The 22,467-nt window shown below is 43.9% G+C and overlaps 1 protein-coding gene across 10 annotated transcripts; it reads left to right on the plus strand.

The window, feature by feature from the left end:
* The first annotated feature begins 1,857 nt into the window (after positions 1-1,857).
* Positions 1,858-21,811, plus strand: CCDC62 (coiled-coil domain containing 62). 10 transcript variants are annotated; one of them, XR_014003156.1, is made up of 15 exons: positions 1,861-2,265; positions 3,502-3,678; positions 4,522-4,714; positions 5,815-5,981; positions 7,327-7,428; positions 8,449-8,620; positions 10,009-10,110; positions 10,582-10,670; positions 11,927-12,027; positions 13,996-14,700; positions 18,002-18,179; positions 18,856-18,984; positions 19,259-19,351; positions 19,577-19,642; positions 21,468-21,811. XR_014003156.1 is itself a non-coding variant. In XM_081175377.1 (14 exons), exons 2-13 carry the CDS (start codon positions 3,643-3,645, stop codon positions 19,343-19,345), a joined length of 2,061 nt encoding a protein of 686 aa, XP_081031503.1. In that variant the 5' UTR covers positions 1,862-2,265; positions 3,502-3,642; the 3' UTR covers positions 19,346-19,351; positions 21,468-21,811. The 10 variants fall into 10 exon arrangements, 8 of the variants coding, with proteins under 8 accessions (XP_081031506.1, XP_081031503.1, XP_081031510.1 ...); XR_014003157.1 differs by having other exon boundaries at positions 19,586-19,642; XM_081175377.1 differs by lacking the exon at positions 19,577-19,642 and having other exon boundaries at positions 1,862-2,265.
* Positions 21,812-22,467: the final 656 nt, after the last annotated feature.

Here is a 22,467-nt window from a genome sequence, read left to right on the forward strand (position 1 = left end):
TTTTTAATCTCTATGTTTCATTTCATTCCCATAATAGTATAGTTTTTGGAAATTAAATTCCAAATATATTCAGGGAAAGTTGTGTGATCCAGCTGCTGTACAATACCTGAACTGTGTATTGCCTTGGACAAGCACAATTCACAGATCAGTTCTACTATCACACCTTCCACCAGTCTGGTGAAAAATGTAGCTATTTGCTCTGTGACTTCAGCTATTTGGGGAGACTGCTGCTATGCTACCATGACCTGTTTAAAAGAATGCAGTTCTAAACAAAAGTGGGATAAATCAATTTGGTTAAGACATGTATGTGGCAAATTGGGGAGGGAAAGAGAAAAAGGAAGCACCACAAGGAGTGTGGTGGAGTCTCCTTCTTTGGAGGTCTTTAAGCAGAGGCTTGACAACCATATGTCAGGAGTGCTCTGATGGTGTTTCCTGCTTGGCAGGGGGTTGGACTCGATGGCCCTTGTGGTCTCTTCCAACTCTATGATTCTATGTTTGTTAGTAAAGAAGTGTGTAGTGGGAAGGGGTGAGCTCTACCTGGGATGATTTTAACACAGGAATAGGAAACCTGTGGTCCTCTGGATGTTAGGCTACAGTTCCAATCATTCTTGACCATTGGCCATGTTAGCCAAGTATGATGGGAGTTAGATTCCAGCATCATCTGATGGGCCACAGGTTTCCTACTTGTTTAAAAAGATGTAGAATCTGGGGTGAATTTGTATTTGTGCTTATGGACAAAGTGTGGATTCTGACCTGTAGCAGTCATTTTGAATTAATTTGAAGAAAAATATGGAATAAATCAGTGTGGGGTTAATGCATGTTTTAACATTCAAGGGCTTGGCTGTTAGGAATAAAACCTGATTCTGTGTAAACAGCTAAAGTGTATTTGGGGGAGGAGGAAGCAAAATTCTAGTCTGCAATAGTCACTCCAGATTATGTTCTACCTCTGCTCGTGGAGGCAGCACACCTCTGAACACAAGAGCCCATCTATGCCAGCATCCTTTCCTCACAGTGCCCAACTAGGTGCCCATGGAAAGCAGGGCCTGAGTGTGACAGGATGCTCCACTGCTGTGTTTTACAGCAACTGGTATTCATAAGCATGCTCTGAATACTAGTTATTGAAGACAGCTCTGTTGAGGGAAGCTTTTAATGTTTGATGGATCACTGTATTTTAATATTTTGTTGGAAGCCGCCCAGATTGGCTGGGGAATAAATAAATTATTATTATTATTATTATTATTATTATTATTATTATTATTAGGAATTCACAGTGGGCTTCCCATGGGCCTGTGGTTGGCCACTGCAAGAACAGTGTGCTTGCCTAGATGGGCTCTTGGCTGCATCCACCAGGACTTTATTTTGTTCTTACTAATGAAACAGGAGTACAATCCAATGTGCTCTGGTGCTAAAACACAGCTGTGGCAGAAGAGGAGATTCTAGTCCAGGATAAAACACTGGGAAACAAACATAAAAAGAGCTCTGCAGCTGGATCAGGCCAGTCGCCCATCTATCCACCCATCCTGTTGTCACAGTGGCTGACCAGTTGCCCATTACAGGAAGTCAGCAAGCAGGGCATGACCATCCCTGGCACTCAGTGGCAAAGAAGAAGAGCTGGGTCTCCAGGACTGTCTCTCCCCATAGGAGCCAACCTAGACCCTGCAATCATTTCCCAAACTTGGGTCTCCAGCTGCTGTTGGACTACAATTCCCATCATCCCTGCCCATGGATCCTGCTAGCTAGGGATGATGGGAGTTGTAGTGCAACAACAGCTGGGGCCCCAAGTTTGGGAAGCCCTACAATGGGGTTTTTCTTGCTGTGCCTCCTCCATGAGGGACCCAGAGGGCCTTTTCTGTGGTGGCTCCCCGTTGGTGCATGTTTCTCTTCCACCAGGTCTCAGGCCGATGAAGGAATGTGTGGAAGGGGGTTGGGGGTTGGCTTTTCTTCTATTTTGGTATCTTGATGTTGCGGACCGCCCTGGGATCTTTGGATAAAGGGCGGCACACAAATTTAACGGACGATAATCGTAATGATCATAATAATCGTCTGTGCGGCGGCGGCGGCCACTCCGCATTAAAGAAACCGGAGTAAGAAAACAGAAGCAAAGCCACCCCGGAAGGCGGATTAGAGAGCGGCTGGCGCGGGTCTGGGGGCAGAGCAGCCGTTGGAGGCGGAGCGCGGAGGCTTCCCGGGGAGGAGGAGGAGGAGAAGGGCCGCTCCGAGGCCGCTCCGTCCCCCTTTGCCCCTCGCGGCGGACGCCGGAGGCGGGTAAGCGGCAACTTCGCCCGCCGCCATTTCCCTTTCCCTCAGAGAGAGCGAGAGAGAGAGACGCCCCCTCCCTGCCCGCCGCCCCCTCAGTTTTCCAAAGTTAGGGTCGGTCTCCCGCAACCCCACCCGGCTGACTCCCCCCCCCTCCGCACCCACTTTCTGGGGGACCCCGACTCCCTTGGGTGCTCTGTGGGTGAACTCTCTGCCCCCCCCCCCGGTATTCAGAGGCCGCGCACTGTGTCGTGTACGTTATTCTCTCCCCCCCCCCCGTCTCCTGGGATCTGTAGTTCACCCCCTCACGGGGCTGCAATTCCCAGCACCCTCAGCAAACCGCAGGGCCCAGGATTCTTGGGCCGGTTGCGGGGGGGGGGGTACTTTAATTCGCCCGGGGCCTCCGTTAAATCCTCAGGAGACAAAAGCGTGCACTTAACATTTCCTCTGCTCCTGCCTGCCTTTTTAAATGATGTCTTTATCAAAAGATTTCCATAAGTCACAAAAGTACATTCAGTGTCTCTGCTTTCAAATCGTAGCATCTTCCATACAGGTCAGTTACTGTCCATTTGAAACATTTTTTTTTTTGTGTAGGCAATGTGGGGGAGTGGGGGGGGGGAGGAAAGAAAGAAAGGAAGGAAGGAAGAAAGAAAGAGAGGAGAGGAGAGGAGAGTGAGAGAGACAGTATACTTTCATTCTTTACAGAGTATTTGAGTGGTGTGCCTGTCTTATCTTTCTAAGCCACCTCCCCCTTTTCATCTCACATGTAACTGTATATAATCGATTTACTTGGAAATTTCTGCTGTGCCCCTTCAGGTAAAAACTTGGGGTGGTACACAGTTACATGTATAGGTGGGAATATATGTATTATGTGCGTGCATTTGGTTGTAATACACAAGCACTGCATTCAGAATGTCTTTCACTGTAATCTACTTTTATATGTTTTTAATTGTGTGTTTTAGAATGCTGTAGGTGTTTCATGTCTGAATTTTGGATGTGGCCTATAACAAAAAAAAACAAAAAATGAGCAAATGTTAAAATTGATATAACTATATTAAAAACAAATTAGTATATAATAAGGCAACAACAAACAAATTCAGCAAACATTTAATACAATTCAGTGTCTCCTTCCTCATGAGTAATTAAAATTTTCCGTAATGTGAGGTGGCCTCTTACTATAAACTGACTATAAGTTGTTTCAACAACACTTTTTGATGTATCCCCACTCAATCTCTGTTATGGCAGTTACCCTCTGAATTGCTGAGTTGCAGTTCACAAGAATAGGGTTCTTCATTTCTCTGGGAGAGCTGAACTACAGTTAGAAATTGACCACGCCACTTCTGCAACAATTGTACCTGTTACAGTCCTGACCCCAGCACAGTCCTTATGGAATCATCATTGCCTCTCTCCACTCCACAGCAGGTAACAAAACCAAGTTAAATCTGAAAGCAGTATTTAATACCTCACATTTCACTAAGCACCAAAGACTGATGGACCTAGATGTGTATTCTCCTTTTTTGTTTCAAGGTTACTTCTAGATTAGAGTTTAGGAAAGGTCTGTGGTGCTTGTATGTTCGTAACAGCTTGCTGTGTGAGGCCACTGGCGCATCTGGTCAGCCTCCTGTTCTTGCAGTGGCCAAGCAGGTGCTTGTGAGAAGACCACAGCAGGACCGGAGTGCAACATAACTCTCCCCTCCTGCAGCTTCCAGTGGAGGTAGAACATAGCTGCTGTGGTTAGTCACTATTGATAGAATTACAGTGGTACCTCTGGATGCAAACGGGATCCGTTCTGGAGCCCCGTTCGCATCCTGAAGCGAACGCAACCTGCAACTGCGTGTGCATGGGTCGCGATTCACCACGTCCGTGCATGCACATGACGTCATTTTGAGCTTCTGCGAATGCACGAGCGGCAAAACCCAGAAGTAACATGCTCCGTTACTTCCGGGTCGCCGCGGAGCACAACCCGAAAAGGCTTAACCTGAAGCGACTTCAACCTGAGGTATGACTGTATTTTCCATGAACTTCTTTAATCCCCTTTTAAAAACATGCAAGTTGATAGGCAACTCGTCAGAGTGAATTCCATAGTTTAGCTATGCACATGTCTCTGAGCTTTCAATGAAACAGTTGCAAGCTTTTAATGGAATAGAAACAAGCCACAGCGCTGTTAATAAATGCTTCGTATTTTGAACTGCATACTTCTGTAACAGCTACCTAATTTGTGATGTGATGTAGGCGGGACTGTTTTCTCCCCCCTTCCTCTTGTAGAATACAACCTCTGAACTGGAGAGCAGTACCATTCAGAAGCAGAGGAAAGAACTTCAGCTGCTAATTGTGGAGCTGAAAGATCGTGATAAGGAGCTCAATGATATGGTTGCAGTGCACCAGAGGCAGCTGCTGGCTTGGGATGATGATCGTCAAAAAATACTGACGCTGGCAGAACGGTGCAGCAAATTGGAGAGTGAGTGCCATGCAGACCACAGGCTGAAGTATTCAGCCAGTGCAGCAGTAAGAGTATTGTGCCCATTTTGCAGATGGAGGAACTGAGCCTGACAGCGGCTTGAGGGCACTGATTAGGTTTTTTTTGAACTGTGATTTCCTGGTTTACAGCTCCGTCCACAGCTTCATGGCAGTGGGCATGGCTCAGTGGCAGAGCACATTTCACATGTAGAAATCCCCAAGTTCAGTCACTGGCATCTCCAGTTGAAAGGATCAAATAATATCCCAGAAGAGGGAAAATGTCTACCTGTACCTGATCATCTGCATAGCCACTGCCGGTCCAAAGTAGAAAGCAGTAGAGAAGATGGATTAATTGACTGACTCTCTATAAGGCAGCTCGATATGTTCAGTCCCTTGGTGGTTACATTATGATTGTGCTCTATGTTAGAGACAAAAGACATTAAATAAAAGGTAATAAGCCCAATTAAAGCATATGATGTGCACCTCTTCTCATATACGCCCTAAGCTGTTTGTTGGAACTTTAAAGATGCTGCAGTCCAGGAGCTTGGAGAATCTATTTGGCTGGTCCCACAGGTGCTGGCTGGCTACAGAATGGTGATTTTATCTGAACAGAAGCACCATGGAAATGCTAGAATGTTGTGAATGGCAGGAAACATGTAGAACCTTTCGTAAGTGATGCTGTAATAATAGCAAAATGCCAGTAGTTTTCTAAAAGGACTGATATCACATAAGATGGATGCTGTTCAAAAAGAGCTTCATGTTTTTGTATTGGGTTAATTTTTATATGCCCAACATCTGTATGTAAAACCTTCAAATATAACCCCAAAGATGTGCTAAGAATTCCATTCAAACTCCCAAATTGTGGAATTTAAAAGGGGAAAAACATGGCAGGTAAAAAGATCCAGGAGAACATAAAACATTTTAGGATGACTCCTAGGTAGACATTCCTTTATAGAATTAAAATATCTGTACCTATCTGTACCTCTCTCTCTCTGCCTTTTTTTAACATTTCAAACGTCAGCTTAGTTTAAGGAAGTTTTGTGTGTGCATCGTTGCTCTCAGTTGCTTTCCCAGAAACAGTACCTGTCATTTATCCCTCAGATGAGCTGCACAAGAGAAATGAGATGATTAGCACACTGACTAGAAGGCTAAAGCACCTTGAATCCCAGCAAAATGACCGCAAGATAACACTTGAGAATACTCAGCAGAAGCTCCAGGAACTCTCTCGGAAAGCCTCTGATACATCACTTCACTGCCAGGCCCTCGAGGTAAGCTTTAGTTCGTGGCTAGATTCTGAATGCTTTGGGTAGATTTGAATGTAACTCTGAGTAAGGGACAAACTTGACCTAGTGCTGCTCCCAGGTGTTTTGTGGGTGGTCCCTTCAGCAAGATGCTCTCAACATGCCTCCCTTCCCCAAGAGCACCCACTTCCTCTCCCTCACTATCATTGCACCACCCCACCTCCCATAGGAGTGGATAAAGTCTATAGTGGTTGCTGTTCTTCTTGCTCAAGATGTTTGAAGAAGGATTGAAGAAGGTAGATCAACAGATAGGAGGAGGAGGACCAGGAGGCTCCAGAGATCAGCAGTGCACCCCATACATGAACTTAGGCCTTGGAAGGTGCCCAGAAGTTCCCGCTGCTAGCCCTGACTAGGCCTGACATTTTCTATGACTGACACATCTCAGTTTCTTTATTTGGCTGAAGACCGATGCAAGGGACATGTGTGTGATTGGACTGGACCATAGACAGGATAGTTTATGAAATAAAACATTTGCCTCCACACAGATTCCCCTATGAAATCTCTTATATTGTAGGTTTCCTGTGTTTTCTCCTTTGTGGCTCATGCCAGCTTTAGGGAGGAGGGGAGTAGAATTCCAAACCCAGGGACCCTGCAGCTGCTTTTAGCTAAAGGACAATACTTTGGGAGATCTGGCCATGGATATTCCACTTCTAGGTTAGTGTGCTAATATGGTTCCGGTGAAATAGGAACAGCAGGTGCAGGTTACAGTAGGTGGATAGGAAGAATGGAAAGTGAGGGGGAGAATTAAGAGCTAGTTCACATTGAACAGTTTGGGGTTGTTGTTAGCAGACCCTGCAGCATGGATGCATTAGACTGTAATAATCACTTACAGTTTCTGGAGTTCCAAGGCTTTATTTATGCAGAAACTCTTTGCAGGATGAATAATGATAAGAGAGAGAAACAGCAGGCGTTGTCTAGACAGGTTGGGAGAAAAAAACAAAATGGCTCAACTTTTAGGAGTGGAGTTATCTTTGACAAAGAAGCTACAAACGGGGTGGCCAGATCACTAGACAAACAGTGACCTTGTGTGGTCTAAAGTAACACATGCATTAACCACAAACTCAAAAGAAGGAAATGTATTTGTTTTTCTCCATCAGATGTTGTGAGCTAAAATGCTGCGCTCACACCAGTGTGCTGAATTTGCAGTAAGGTGGCTCTCCTTAAGTCATCCTTAAGTCATCCCTAAGTGATCAAGGATCTGGGCTGCTAGGGTAGCTTTCTGCTTGTGGTGCAATAGGGCTGGGAAGGCCACACAGGGCACAGCGTTTAGATTTCACTGTCAACACTTTTTCCTTTCTTCTCTGTTTCCTAGGAGAAAAATCAAGCCCTCAGCTGCTCAGTGATGGAGCTGTCCAATAAAGTAGGACAGCTGCAAGCCAGAGAGCAGGAACTGCTTACTATGTTAAAGTTAAAGGTACGGTAATTTTACCATAATAATAATAATAATAATTTGTTATTTGTACCCCGCCCATCTGGCTGGGTTTCCCCAGCCACTCTAAATGTTAGGAGCACCCCTGTTTCTGGGTACACTTAAATAAGACAGGGGCAGGGCCCAAACCAGATGCTGCTGATTTCCTTATAGAGCAGGGGAAGACGACCGGTATTTAAAATGTAGCATCAGTAGCAGGGAGTAGAACCTTTCCCATCGCCACCCACTGTCTGCAGTTCTCTATCCAAACTGATTTTTAAGCTGGTTTCCCACCTCTGCTAGTAGGAGGTTACTTTCAATTATGGGGCTCTACATGGAGAAAAGGGAGGTAAGAAAACCCTGGAAGAGAGGGAGGTGTTCAGTGGGACATGAAATCCTCACTCCCAATACGAGGTTTTAAGTTTCTTGGTAGGGATTTGGTGAAAGGCTTGGTTCTGCTCACAGGTCTGCTGCCTTCGGCGATTTCAGACGGAAGTCTCTCCTGGCCTTACCTGCAAATGCTGGGGTTCCAACCTGGGACCTTCGGCATGCAAAGCAGTGTTCTTCCACTGAGCTTGGGGAAAAGACAGCAATTTGTGCTGTAAATATTCTCCTTTGGGAGTTTTTAAATTCTTTGTTTTGTTTTCGAGTCCTGTATTTTAAATGGCTTCCCCCTCCAACCTGTTCTCTTCTGGTCTCCCCATTCCTCCCCATATATCTTCATTCATAGATCTATTTCTTTCATGGTTTTAATTTTAGAAGAATTTTTTTTTAATGGAACAGTTCTATTTTGTGAAGGTTGTGAGCCAATTGGGGGACTGTGGTCAAGAAGCAGGATACAAATCTGTTAAATAAAAAAAATGTGATAGAGTTCATTCAATCAGATGAACACTGCCAAGCTCTGAGCTAGTTTTTGAAATGAGACTAATAACTTTCAGCATTCAACATATAAAATGAAAGAGGCACAGATGGCAGCAAACAAGGCAAAACAATGGACCAAATTGTTTTTGTTTTTGTTTTGGTTAGGATAATGACATACTTGAAGCAACGAATCATATTACTGAATTTACATGTAAATTTAAAAAATTAGAAAACGCTCTGCGTGCAGCAAAGATGGAGGAATCAAGCGTCAATAGGGAAAAGCAGGATTTTAAACTCAGGCTGAAGGAACTTATGTTGGAAACAAGCAAATTAAAAGGTAAACAATGCTTAGAATTTGATATTCATAATCTAAAAACTGAGTTGGAGAAGGACAGTGTTCCTGTTTGCATTTGCTCCAGCCAAATTAATCAGGCTATCCATCAATCAGAGAATTTTCAGTTCATTAATCACCTGCCTTCATATTTAAGTACATTTGCAGTTTTCCCCTAAACTCAATATGTAGGTGCCTTTTTTCAGATATTGAATACAGTGGTGCCTCGCAAGACGAAAAGAATCCGTTCTGTGATTCTCTTCGTCTAGCGGTTTTTTCGTCTTGCGAAGGAAGCCCATTGACGGATTAGCGCTATTAGTGCTATTAGCGGCTTTTAGCGGCTTATCTGCTGATCGGATCAGCTGATAAGCAGCTTAGCGGCTTAGAAAAAGGGGGGGGGAGGGAAAAAAACCAGCAGGAACTCGCAAGACATTGTCGTCTTGCGAAGCAAGCCCATAGGAAATTCGTTTTGCGAAGCACCTCCAAAACGGAAAACTCTTTCGTCTAGCGAGTTTTCTGTCTTGCGAGGCATTCGTCTTGCGGGGCACCACTGTATACGGGAACTTAGAATTTAAAGAGCAGAAACTACGACAATTTTTTTTAAAGGAAAGGGAACCATTTAATAACTTTCCCCCATTCCTTCTTGTTGGAATGCATCAGAAGCAAAAGACACCCCCTCCAAAAAAAGTACATGCTATTTTCTATAATCAGACTTCAAGTTAACATACATTTATTTTATTTAAAACCTTTGTACCCCACCTTTCCACCAATGTTGGCCCCAGAGCAGCTTTCAACAAACCTTTTACAAATAGCTAATTGTATAAATACAATCCATCACAACAAAAGAAACAATAGATGCAGGAGCAAAATAAGACAGCAGATTAGCTGGAAATCTGAGTGCCACCCAAAGTTCAGGCATTATTATTATTATTATTATTATTATTATTATTATTATTATTTGGTGTCCTAAATGATAATATCATGGGTTCTTGACAGATGTTCCCAATGAGTGTTTGACCACAGAAAAGGCCCAGTGTCTGGTCACGACCCCCTCACTTCTGACGGTGGGGTACCCAGAGCAGAAAACCTTAATGTGTGTGCAAGCTATTATGGCAGCCTGCTGTCCTTCAAATACCCTGCAATGAATGAGCCAGTTATAGTTAATGTACAATTTTGTTGGTAATAATGTACAATAAACTGCTAATGATAAACTATATATTCAGTGTATAGTTTTAATCCTTGTTGCAGTGATATGAATTTTAGTGTTGCATTGCAACAAAAAGTTCTTGCCGGACATTTGGTTTATCACCTCATGCTTATGATAATTTAAATAGATGTGAACTGTCTTTAAAAGATATTTCATCTCAGCAACACTCTCTCTTTTTGTTTTATAGGTGACCTCAGCGAGAAAACAAAAGAAAACAATGAGCAGAGGGAGGAAATCATACGCCTCAAGCAAGAAAACAGTTATTTGAACAATGAATTGATGCTTAGTGGTGAGTAGACGAAAACTAATGTTTGGACCTTAGCTTTTGAAGGGAGCCTAGAGTCCATCTGCCTCTGATTTAGCAAATATGGTGTTGGATCTTTTGCCTGTATTCTTTTTTTAGGTATCAGCTGTTGATCAAAAATACCCGGCCAGAAATCAGGACTAGTTCCCATATGGAGTGGAACCATTCCCTCCAACCTTTGATCAGATGTAGGTGAACTCCAGCACCAGTGGTCAGGAATGATGGGAGTTGTAGTCCAACAACATCTGGAGAGCCACAGAATCCCCATCCCTGCTTCCCAAGAGGGGAAATCACTCCCCTTAGGACCTGATTCTAAAGAAATCCCTGTGTATAAAAGAAGAAAATGTTAGCTAAATTAGCGTTCATTTTCTTTATGATTATTGCTTATTTATTGTTTCTCTGTGCAATTCTTTGTTGTGGAAAATCCCCAACCATTCAACCCCTCTCTCCTAACAGCTGAAAGAGCAAACAGAAAAGACCAGCTGCTTCAGTCTGCTAAATCTAAACAACTGCGAACTGACACAGAACTGAGCAATTTGCGACAGGTTTGACTCCAGTTTCTGGATGGGGGGTGGGGGAGGGGATTGCACTTGTTTTTGTCCTTTTATGTCGCAACGAGGAACATAACAAAAATCAAAGGTGAACAGGATTGGCTGTTGCAATAACTTGTTTGAAGAACCTGTTTTTGATACTGGGGCTCAGTCTTGGAATATGTGAACTAAATAGAAAGGATGAACGTCTCTAAAGCATCTCAAGTGAAATATAGTAAAATATTTTAAATTCATATGCACTGGAAGATATCTCCAAATGCTTGTGGTTAAATAACAGCTTGGTATGGTTTATTCACCAGGGACACGGGTGGCGCTGTGGGTAAAACCTCAGTGCCTAGGACTTGCTGATCGTAAGGTCGGCGGTTCAAATCCCCGCGGTGGGGTGAGCTCCCGTTGTTCGGTCCCAGCTCCTGCCCAACTAGCAGTTTGAAAGCACCCCCAAGTGCAAGTAGATAAATAGGTACCGCTTTATAGCGGGAAGGTAAGCGGTGTTTCCGTGTGCTGCGCTGGTGCTGGCTCACCAGTGCAGCTTCATCATGCTGGCCACGTGACCCGGAAGTGTCTTCGGACGGCGCCAGCTCCCAGCCTCTTAAGTGAGATGAGCACACAACCCTAGAGTCGGTCACGACTGGCCCGCACGGGCAGGGGTACCTTTACCTTTTTATGGTTTATTCGTACATGGTGTTAATTATCTGTATGCTGCCCTGAGAGAACAATAAAGTAGCTAGATAGTCCAGGCCAAGGCACAGCCATGAATCTTATTGGGAAACCGTAGTCCAGTCACCATCCTTCAGCCTGACCTGATCTTAAATGGAGGCTAAGAATGGCCAGAACCATTCTGGAGATCCTTGAAACAGAGTGGGATACTTAAATAACTAAAATTGGAGCACTACTTTTTACATGTACAGAGGAATTTTATTTTATTTTCTTTTAGTCTTGTATTCTCTATGAAAACAAAACAAAAAAGATTTTTCTCTTATTTTTTTTAACACAAATCTTTACTATTGTTATAGGAGCATGTACTGAATATGGAAAAAATGGAGTGGGACGTATTTCCGATAGTTCTCTGAAATCTTAAAAACAAACCATTTAAAATTTCTATGAACTCTAATGCCCTCATTATTATTCTTTTTATTTTAAATTTTCCTGCTTTGTGTGTCCGTGAAGAGAAAAACAGGGCAAAAATAATGTATCAAAGTGAGCTGCTTGCTCTTCTGAGGCTTGTTTGTTGTTTTGTTTTCTGCCTTCAGATCTATGTGAAGCAGCAACGAGATCTGCAGTTTCTGCATTTCAACTTGGAGAGTTCCCAGGAAACGAAGCAGAAACATAAGATACAGGCACACGAGGCCAGGTAAAAGTGGCAAATGGCTTTCTGGAGAGAAGGTTGCTTTTAAAAGGGACTTACATGTTGCACAGAGGCAGGGTTAGGAAAACATTTCAAAATCCTAACCCTGGTTCTGTACAGTGACTACTGTATTTTAATGCTTTGTTGGAAGCCGTCCAGAGGGCTGGGGAAACCCAGCCAGATGGGTGGGGTATAAATAAATTATTATTATTATTATTATTATTATTATTATTATTATTATTCCAGCCCTGCATAGAGCATATTTAAACACTAATACACGGGTGTCAAACACAAGGCCCGCGGGCCGAATCCGGCCCACCAGACCTCGTCATGTGGCCCGTGTAGCCACCGGCGGCCGCCAGCCTTCACCTTTTATTCTCGCTTTTTTTTTTTTTGACACAAGAAAGCCGCCTCTTCAGCGCATGCGCGGCAGCCTACAAGCCAGAGAATTGGTTTTTCTATAAAAAGAATCTCCATGTACCCGACCGTCGTGGAAGTGCTAGGACCCTGGCGGTCTGCTTTTCGTTGCTGCGTTCGCACTCCCTTGGCTGATTTTGCAGCACCCGCCTTCATCCTCACCCCTGTTCCGCTCTTCCAGGCACAGCAACCCTCCCTTAAAAAAGCTCAACCGGTTTGGCATACGTAACCTAAAAAAACCTCATGGGTTTCTTTTCTTAAGTAATGGGCTGTGTTTTTGAAGTTGCGAACAAATTAACAGGGCGACTCTCCCTCCCTCCCTCTCTCTCTCTCTTTCTCTCTCTCTCTCTTTCTCAGCCCTCTCCCACCTCTCCACATCTCCCTGCTTAACTATTTCCTGCCTCACTTTAAACCTTTTCTCACGTGGAAAGACACCTTTGGGAAGCGATTTTGCCCTTTCGGCTCCTTTCACCTAGAATTATAGTACAGTATTGTAGAGTTGGAAGGGACCCTGTTGAGGATCCTCTACAATTTATACTAGAGGCTAAATTGTACAATAATTGTACATTTGAATATCTACTTGCCATTATTCTGACTATGTTTCTGCTTTCAGAGCTAGTAATTACTTACATTATTACAAAAAACAGTAATAATTGAATGCAGTGACAATAATTTATGATAATAAAGAGTGGACACATAGTCCTACAGATACAACCGGCCCTTTGAGGGTGACCAAACTGCTGATGCGGCCCCCGATGAATTTGAGTTTGACACCCCTGCACTAATACATCAAGACTTGTTAAGAGGAAACCCCTAGAAATGCACCATACCAATCATAGTACAGCCAGAGGCGTTGGGAGAAACAGTATTTGTTGAAATGCTGCCTTCTGCTCCATTCTTGGAGTGTGGTCACTTAGCAGCTGACTATGCTCCTGCTCTTGGTTCGACACACAACTTGGAGCAGCCTTGAAAAGACCAGCAATGGAAGCTGCACAGCCAAAAGACTGAATGGGGGTGCCCCAGCTGTGCCGTGTTAGAAAGACTCTGTTCTCCTAAATTAGAGCCACTTGGCATTGCCTGCATTGAGAGCCACCAGGTTGCTAAGCTGTCTCACAGCATGTAGTTCAGGGCAGTAAAATAACAACTTTAATTAGGGCTAACTGATGACATTACAAGGATTTTCCCTTGGGCTCAGCTTAAAAAAAAGATGGGGGCTGATGTTTCTGTTAAGTCCTGTAGAGTTTATGCCAGTCTGAAGAGGAAACTCTTGCAGGCTAAATAGGCATGCCAGGGCAGAGAAACAGATAGAAGTTGTCCCTTTACAGATCCAAAAACCAGCAGTTATTTGATTATGTATTTAGCAGTACTCACAACTCCCAGTTCCCAAGTGGGGCAAATCCTCAAGGGCTGGAAGATCCTGGATGTCTGAAACAGGAATGACACACCCTTGGGTGGACGAAGTGTGTAGAGATTGATGGGTGCAGATCAGATAATGTATAGGCTTAAGTTGTTAAATGCAGTCTTGATAACGTGAGTTCCTTATTGTGCCCTTTATAGCACAGAGATAGTTTTGTCAGATCCTGGAAGTAGCAGCAACAAAGACACAGTGTGTAGCGAAGCCCATCAGAAGATACACACCCGGTTTGTGCATTCTCCCAGCTGTAGTTCAAAAAATATCTGCGAAGCACACAGAGCCGAGAATAGGCAGCAAAAGGGCCCCGAGGAGAGACAGCCAGCAAGCTCGGATCAGTTTCAGGAAGGGCTGTTTTATGGGCCAAGAACTATGCATAGGGAAGAGCTGGATCAGAGCGGTTCCTTGAGTTCTGGGGAGACAGACAGCAGACCTGCCTCCCAGACAGACAGCATGTGGAAGGCAGAAGGCAGGGAAATGGCCCGGGTGCCGGAGCAAAGCTTTGCGGCATCTTTACCAATTCACGAGCATTGGCTTGACCTAAATTGCAACACCGAGCCCACAAACTGCCAGAGTCCTGGGTTGAAGCAGTCCGAGAAATCCAGTGAGGACTGTAAAGATAAGGAGATGGGCACATGTGGGCTGAGTCCCAGCAAGTCTCCTAGTCCATTTAAAGGGCGGGAGTCGGGGTACTGCTCCCGCAGCTCCATAAACAAAGTCACCCTGTACCAGCCTGTAAGTGACCAGCAGTGGATGCAGATTTTCAAGCCTGCGAAGGGAGAAGCAGGTTCATGGCACGGAGCTTTTCCCAACGGTCCTCAGGCTGCGATTAGAAGTGGCAAGTCGAAAAGGTTCAGTATTTTGCTAATTGCCTACAAAATTAGTCCATTCTCTTGTTAGCTATGACTGTCCCTACTCCAAATGAAAAACCTATGAACAATCTTTTAATAAACTAGCTAGCTTGTCTTCATCAGACTGTTTAGAGCAGGGGTCTGCAAACTTTTTCAGCGGGGGGCCAGTCCACTGTCCCTCAGACCTTGGTGGGGGGCCGGACTATATTTTTTGGGGGGGGGGATGAACGAATTCCTATGCCCCACAAATAACCCAGAGATGCATTTTAAATAAAAGCACACATTCTACTCATGTAAAAACATGCTGCAGGCCGGATTTAGAAGGCGATTGGGCCGGATCCAGTCCCCAGGCCTTAGTTTGCCTACCTATGTCTTAGAGCAAAAAAGGAAAGGAAAGGACACAAACAGGCAGGCAGGTGGCTACCTGGCTAGTCTGCTGCTAGACATGGACAAAGGCTGTTTTAATCAGATTAAACTGACGGCAGCACAAAGCTTCTGGTCCAGCCAATCTTGGTCTGCATCTGAACTGCCTGAGTCTTTGTCGCTGCTTGCTCAGCAGAATAGTGCCTTCTGCCTGCTTCACTTCAGGCAGCAGCTCCAGCTCAATTCCTCAGCTCCTCTGGTCTTCTCTGTCATAAAACATTACTCTAATTACTGGGGGACTGGGCGGGGGGGAGAGATTCCTGGATGAAATCCACAGGCCTCATTCTGGGACCCCCCCCCCCCCGTTTTAGTCAACTCCTGCCCCCCTTGACCAGAAACTAAAGGGGCAAAATCACCACCCTGTGATTTGAGCACTCTTATAACAAACCCGTTGCAAACATGGCCTGCAATTTTAACCTTCACACAGTTCACTTTGCACTTTTGATATGTGTGAGCTTCTGTTGGCCACTTTTTTGCGGGGGTGGGGGAGAGAATCAAGCTGTGCAAAGGGCCTGGGGCTGGTCAGAGCAGCATCGGTCAGCCACACAGCTGCTTTCAAGGGCGCATGACTTAAAATGGGATCTGGAGCAGTCCCATGTAGCTCACCTTGGAATTCATACCCAGTCCCCTTTGGCTTAGTACACCAGCTGTAAATAAATCTCTTCACTTTCTTCCAAAGCCCATAAAAAGAGCTGAGACTTCACATTGCTCGTAATCTCCTTTCATCACATGACCCAGCAGCAGAGCTGGTTTGTACACCTGGTTGAGTCTGGCCATTCCCCTTGCACAGTTGCAGACCTGCGTCCCACTGAAAGCTGTGGCCCCAGGCCCCAGCAGCTCCACCAGCGTGGACAAAGGTCAGGGACTGGAAGTTGTAGTCAAGCAACATCTTGGGGGCAGGGACCACACTGGCCATTATTGGAAACAAGGTGGTAGTCCACTAAGTGTTACTCAGAGTAGACCCATTGAAATAATTTTTTTTTTACTGAGAATTTTGTTCTTTTTGTAAACTGCTTCAAGGTTTTATTACAGTCAAGCGGTATATAAATGTGAATTAAATAAGCATGTCTGAGTTAGGTTCCTTTATTTCAGTGGATCTGCTCTGAGTAAAACTTGGTTGAATAGCACCCATATCCTGCAACTACTGCCATTCTTCATGGTTCAGCTCTCACCAAGAGTGTGTGTGTGTGTGTGTGTGTGTGAGAGAGAGAGAGAGAGAGAGAGAGAGAGAGAGAGAGAGAGAGAGAGAGAAGCAGGCATCTTCTCCCTTTTTGGCCCCCTCGGGGTTATGCAATGTGGTGCCACAGGGCACTGTTTTATCCTCAGTGCTATTCAATGTCTATATGAAGGTGAATGAATGAATGAATATTTGCATCAGCCATTGGCCATAGCAATAAAACAACAATACGATATAAAAACAATAGAAATACAAATAAAAAGTCAATTGTATAAAATACATTTTAGGGTTTTGAATCAATAGTCAAATAGTGGATATTATTCTGATTGCCCCAGCTAAAAACCTTGCAACCTTTGCTCATCTTGATCTGCCAAGAGAAAGGACACTGTGGCAGTGGCTGGGCGACCCGGAATGGACAATACAAGAAGGGTGATAATCTCATTCCTCAAGTCTTAATAAAGAGTGCAAGCCAGAAAGGCATGCGCCACCGATTCAGTACTGCCATCTCCACAGGGACATAAGCATTTTTCATGTGGAATCTGTTGGAATCGCCCCTCAAGTACAACCGAGGGGAATACATTTAATCTTGCGAGAGTAAAAGCGTGTCTACCTTTTAGAATTGCTAGGTTATGCAGATCGGGTGCCAGAGAGTCGTAATGGGAAGGTAGAAAATAGTCATACCATGGACAAAATTTCCTTATTGTGGCCAAGTTCTCGTTCTCAATATCATTTAGGTATTGACAAATTAGACTATATGAAGCTGCCAGGAGCAGTCACTGGGAATTTGGGGACAAGGTGCTATCAGTATGCTGACGACACTCAGCTCTGTTTCTGCATAACATCTGAATCAGAAGAGGCTGTGTGGAACCAGGACACAGTGCTGGTAGGGATGAAGAAAAATGAGCTGAGCTGGAATCCTGGCAAGACAAAGGCACTGTTACATTTCTTTGCTCCCAGGCCTTTGGCTAACTACACAGTCTATGGCCTATGGGTGTGGGGTTGTTTTAGTTCGTTACTATGTTGTGTATTTTTGTGTTTTTGTATTGTAAACTGTCCTGGGATTCTCAGATGAAGGGTGGTATAGAAATTTAATTTAACAATAATAATTCAGGTGCCGCACACTGCTTGTTCTGCATTTGTCATAAATTGTTCTTTTAGTATGCCAGCACCTACACTTTGGAACTTCCTGCCTTCTGACCTCAGGCAGGAGCCTTTGAAATACCCTTTTCAGTACCTGCTTAATGCATTTTTGTTTAGGCAAGCATTTCCAGAAATGCAGGTGTTGATGTGTTTCCATTTCTTTCTCTTTTTTTTACTGCTGATTTTAATTGTCTTTGAAATGTTTTTAATTATTTTTGTGGATAATTCAAATACTTCTTGTAAGCCATTTAGAGGTTCTGTTACAATTAAGCAGTATGCACATTTGGTAAATGAAATAAAATAAATACAGGGCCTTGGTTCCTCCGCTGCAAAACAAGTTTCTGCAGTCATAAGAAATAGAAACTTATTTTTCTTTAAAGGGAGTTTAAAATTAGATTCCACCAGTCCAGAATTGCCTTATGAACCTGCACGTCTGTTGCTTTCTCATCCCCTTTATGTTTTAAAAAGCATGGTGCTGTACCTAACCCTCATATTTATACCCTTTCCTTACAATGTTTGCTGAAGATGACTTTCTAAAAGTATTATTTTCAATATTCACAGTGACCATGATGTGGACCTGCATTTTTCAGACTTGGGTGCTCCCTGTCTGACATCCACCCAAAAGACAAGCGGGAGCAAGGGAGACGGAAAGTTGTTTGAAGGAGAGCTGCCTTCGGAGTTCATGAGCTTAACAGACATCCAGGCAGCCAACGGATGCTGCCATCTGACCATCCACAAAGTGAGTGTCTGGTTGGGTCATCCCTGGCTATTGTAGCACTCTTGATCTACAGCCATCTGTTGGTGGCCACAATTATCCCATTTATCACTTGTGCAGAAGTCTCACAGCTGCCCATTTCCCCTTTCGGCTCCTTGCTAACCTTTGGCAGAGCTCCATCCTCGGGCATTTTGCTGGGTCTGGGGCACAAGGATGTGGGCATGTGACGACTAAGTAGCTACACCATCTGCAATGCAATTAATAATTTTTGGGTTACAGTCCCCATCTTGCCCTGAATCTGGAACTCGGAACCTTAGGTTTCATTGCTAGGCTTGGTCCAGGGCCGGCCCAAGTCATCTTGGCACCTGAGATGAACCACAAAACGGCACCTCCTCAACTAGGGAAGAAGAGGTGAGTGAAGTTCTATATCAGGAACAAAGGTAGAATAAGACAATCTTACTCAGCTACAAGTGATTGCCAAAGAAAAACAAGGTCCAAGGCTGCTGAGGTTCTTGATCCTGCTAATTCTGCTTCCCATTGCTGCCTGCTTCCAGAGTACCTCCTGGCAGCCCTGAAGGCATGTAGAAATATTCCAAAGTTAGGCTCTGTGATTTCCTTCCCAATGATCTCTGTGTTCAAACCCACCTTGTGTCTCTGGTTCCAGGTCTTCCTTAACGCATTTTGTTCTGGTTCTTCCTAGGATTCTTGCTCGCCCACCAGCAAGCTGCAGCGGCTGCTGGCAGAGTCCCGCCAGATGGTAGCAGACCTGGAGCTCAGCAACCTGCTTGGTCCCAGCCCTGGATGCAGTCCCAACAACAGCCTTCATATGGTAATTTCAGGCTTTCCAGTTTTGGTGACAAAGAGAATTGACTTAGAACAGAAGTATCTACCATCTATCTATCTATCTATCTATCTATCTATCTATCTATCTATCTATCTATCATCTATCTATCATCTATCTATATAAACTATACTAATTGCATACTGCAAAACAAATGTATTTATGAGTAGTTTTTAACCTAGCTTATGCCCTGCAACCACACATTTGTTTTTCAAGGTTATTTACTTAAGGATGTAATACAGATGTTAATATCCTTTGACAGGCAGGAGAGTATAGTGAATCCCTTTGCAAAGGGCGATTGCCAAGTGCGGAGGAAAGCGAGATGAAGCTCTCCCTTTTTTCTTTATGACCTCAGGTCAGTCGTTCTGCCTTTCCTCTCCATATTTGTTGACTTTGCACAACACAGAGCTGAAGAGCACAGTAAAAAAATTATATGAACACCTGCTGGTATAAAGATCCAAGTGCAATTGCAAAGCAGCACATTTCGTGCGAAAAACTGTTGTGCCAAAGTTATCTCTAAATTGCCTTTTGTGTTTCATACATATGTTCCCTACTCATAACAAGTTATTTGTTTTTTGAGTATTTGCAGGTGAAGATGTGATATTCAGAGAGTAATGCGTGTTGGTTGCCACAACATACATTTAAGGTACATCTAGCACACATTTAAAGCGCTAGAGTTAGTTCCTGAACTGCAGTTTCCTCTGCACAGAGCCACATTTTTCTGCATCATTAACAACCCCAGGATGCTTTGGGGAAAGTTATGTGCATTGGATGTGCTTTCAGTGTTTGTTGTTGAAGTTTGCCCTTAGGTTTCCCAAAACCACAACGGCAGTATTATGGCAAGCCTGTTGCTCCTGGGCTGCCAAACCCTCTGAATTTTGTTAGTGTGATCTGTGGGCACTTAAATGCCATGACAGTGGCAGGATTTCCTTTCAGCAGAGGCTGGGAATCAGGTTCCAGTGTGCATACAGCACTTGCGCCCAAGATTTAAATAATTTTAGCCATATTACCTAACTGCACTTCTCCAATGGAGCACTGCCAAGAGTACTGCATGCCCCCAGGGTCCACTTAGTATGCACTAGAAAACAGACTTTTAGTGATGCAGCTGCAGCCCTCTGGAATCACTTGCCGACTAAAATCTGGCCAGGACAGGTGGGCTGAGCTTAAGAGCAGACCAGTGTGGAGCAGGCTTTGCTCTGGTCTGCCCCCCGCCAATAAATGTCAGCCGCACCTGACCTCAGGACTGTAGTCAGCTGAAGACCAGATAAGGCATTGGGTGGAATCCTTTAGTCTAACATCAGGCAGCGGGTGAAGTGGTGCGTCACTTCAACCTCAAAAGAGGTGTGTTCACTGGGTACCCTGTTAGAGGGGTCTAGTTGGAAGTCTCTGTCCAAAAGCTGAGGTGTGCTGCTGATGGGCCTTAGAGCTGCCTTCAGCGGCTTGGGAGTGCTACCCATAGAGTCTTGCAGTTGACTCACTAATCCTAGGCTCGAAACAAAATAAAAAAATTCCTTCCAGTAACACCTTAGAGACCCACTAAGTTTGTTATTGGTATGAGCTTTCGTGTGCACGCACCCTTCTTCAGAAAGCTCATACCAATAACAAACTTAGTTGGTCTCTAAGGTGCTACTGGAAGGATTTTTTAAAATTTGTTTCGACTACGGCAGACCTACCTGTAACTACCGTAATCCTAGGCTCGACCCTGTCATTCCTCAGCTCTCCACCAGGAGGCTGGGAGTGCTATACACCTAATGCCTAAGCCAAATCCTATCTACAGTACATCTGGAATCAATAAAGTTGTGACCAGTTTTTTAAAAAACCCCAAACGTTGTCTTGTCCGGTTTGTTCTTAGGTTAGGCCTTGCTCCCTGAGGAGCGGTCGCTGCAAGTAGGTCTGCCAATGGTTTTATTGCTTTTAGCTTATTGAGTCAGTAATCCTTTGTCTCTTTATTTTATTTATTCTTATCGTACACTGTTTAAGCAGCTTTTGGTTGTGAACCATTTTATAAAAGTGCAAATAAAATAAACAAATAAGACGATCTGCCACAGCCTCACGGCTTGTGCTGGAAAGGAGTTTAGACAAATGTGAAAGAAATTAGAAATATGTTACACTGGAGCCCTTGGCATCTCTGGCATGCCTCACGGCTTGTAAATGCTGATGAACCTGATGTCAGCCGTGAAGGAAAAATATCTTTGTCAACATGGAAACTCCTGAACTGCCAGCTGTTTGCGGAGCACTGGAAATGAAAGTTTCCGGCAGTGACACAAAGGCAGCTTTGTGGCAGACAGTTCATCCCATGAAGTAAATACACCTTTAAAACAAACAAAAAAACCCTCCAGGCGTCGCTGAGGTTCTAACTGGCTGTGTTTTTCCATATGCTGTCATAAAACTGCAAAGTCTGGAACTGAATTGCGGTGTGGAGTTTCAGCGTGTTTTGCTTCTTCAAAACTTTCCTTCTCTTCTCAAAGCAGGTGTCTCCCATGTTTTGTCCACAAGAGCAGAGAAATGCACCCTTCCTTTCCAAGACAAAGATAATCGTGGTGTGTTAAACTCAGTGGACAGTCACTCAGCGTTCTTCTACAGCTCAGTTCATTTCAACCTCTGAAAAGCTCTCAAGTGCCAAAGACCCGTGACAAAACGCTGGGATTCATTCCCTAATTTTTATTTAAAAAACTAGAATTATGCTGAATGAATAAAAACGACTTCATATGCTCAGATTAACTGCTAGTATATTTTTGGAAGGTTATTTATATATGTAACTGGTCATTAATCGGTGATTTTAAGAAAAGAAATAAATAAATATGTGTTTGTGGCTTTTCCTTGTTTTTGTACAGATATTTTGCATTTACCGTATGACTAAAGAGTTCATTTATACTCAGTGTTTTTAATGCCAGAATCTTTCATCCCTTATATGAAGTATTTCTAACTAAGGTCACATCCACATCATACATTTAAAGGACCTTTAACGCACTTAGTTTCTCTCAAAGAATCCCAGGAACTATAGTATGTTGAGGGTGCTGGGAATTATAGCTCAGGGAATGTGAAACTACAGATCCTCCGTTGTGCTTTAAGTGTTTGGTGTGGGTGTAACATTTGTATAGTAACAAAGGAACGCTCTATACACTTTTTGGAATACATTTTATATGTATAAGTCATTATCCACAATGTGGAGGAAATATTTTAGCCACAATCCAGGAGGAAGTTCTCTGACACAAAGCTAGGGCTTTTTTCCTGGACATTACTGGGATTTCAATGGCAGCATTGACATCTGGGGGGAATTTCCAAAAAGCAGCACTTTGTCTTGGATCTTAGGCAACTCAATTGAAAAAGTTGTGTTTTTGTAAAAAGTTCAACAGCAATTATGGGGGTTTCCTAAAAAAAAAAAGGCTTTTTGAAATATGGTAACCCTACACAAAGCTCCACTGAAACTGACATGACCTGTAGACTTCAATGGGTTTTGCTCAAGGGAAC

This window comes from Podarcis bocagei, assembly GCF_964188305.1.
Source record: "Podarcis bocagei genome assembly, chromosome: 16".
Lineage (NCBI taxonomy): Eukaryota > Metazoa > Chordata > Lepidosauria > Squamata > Lacertidae > Podarcis > Podarcis bocagei.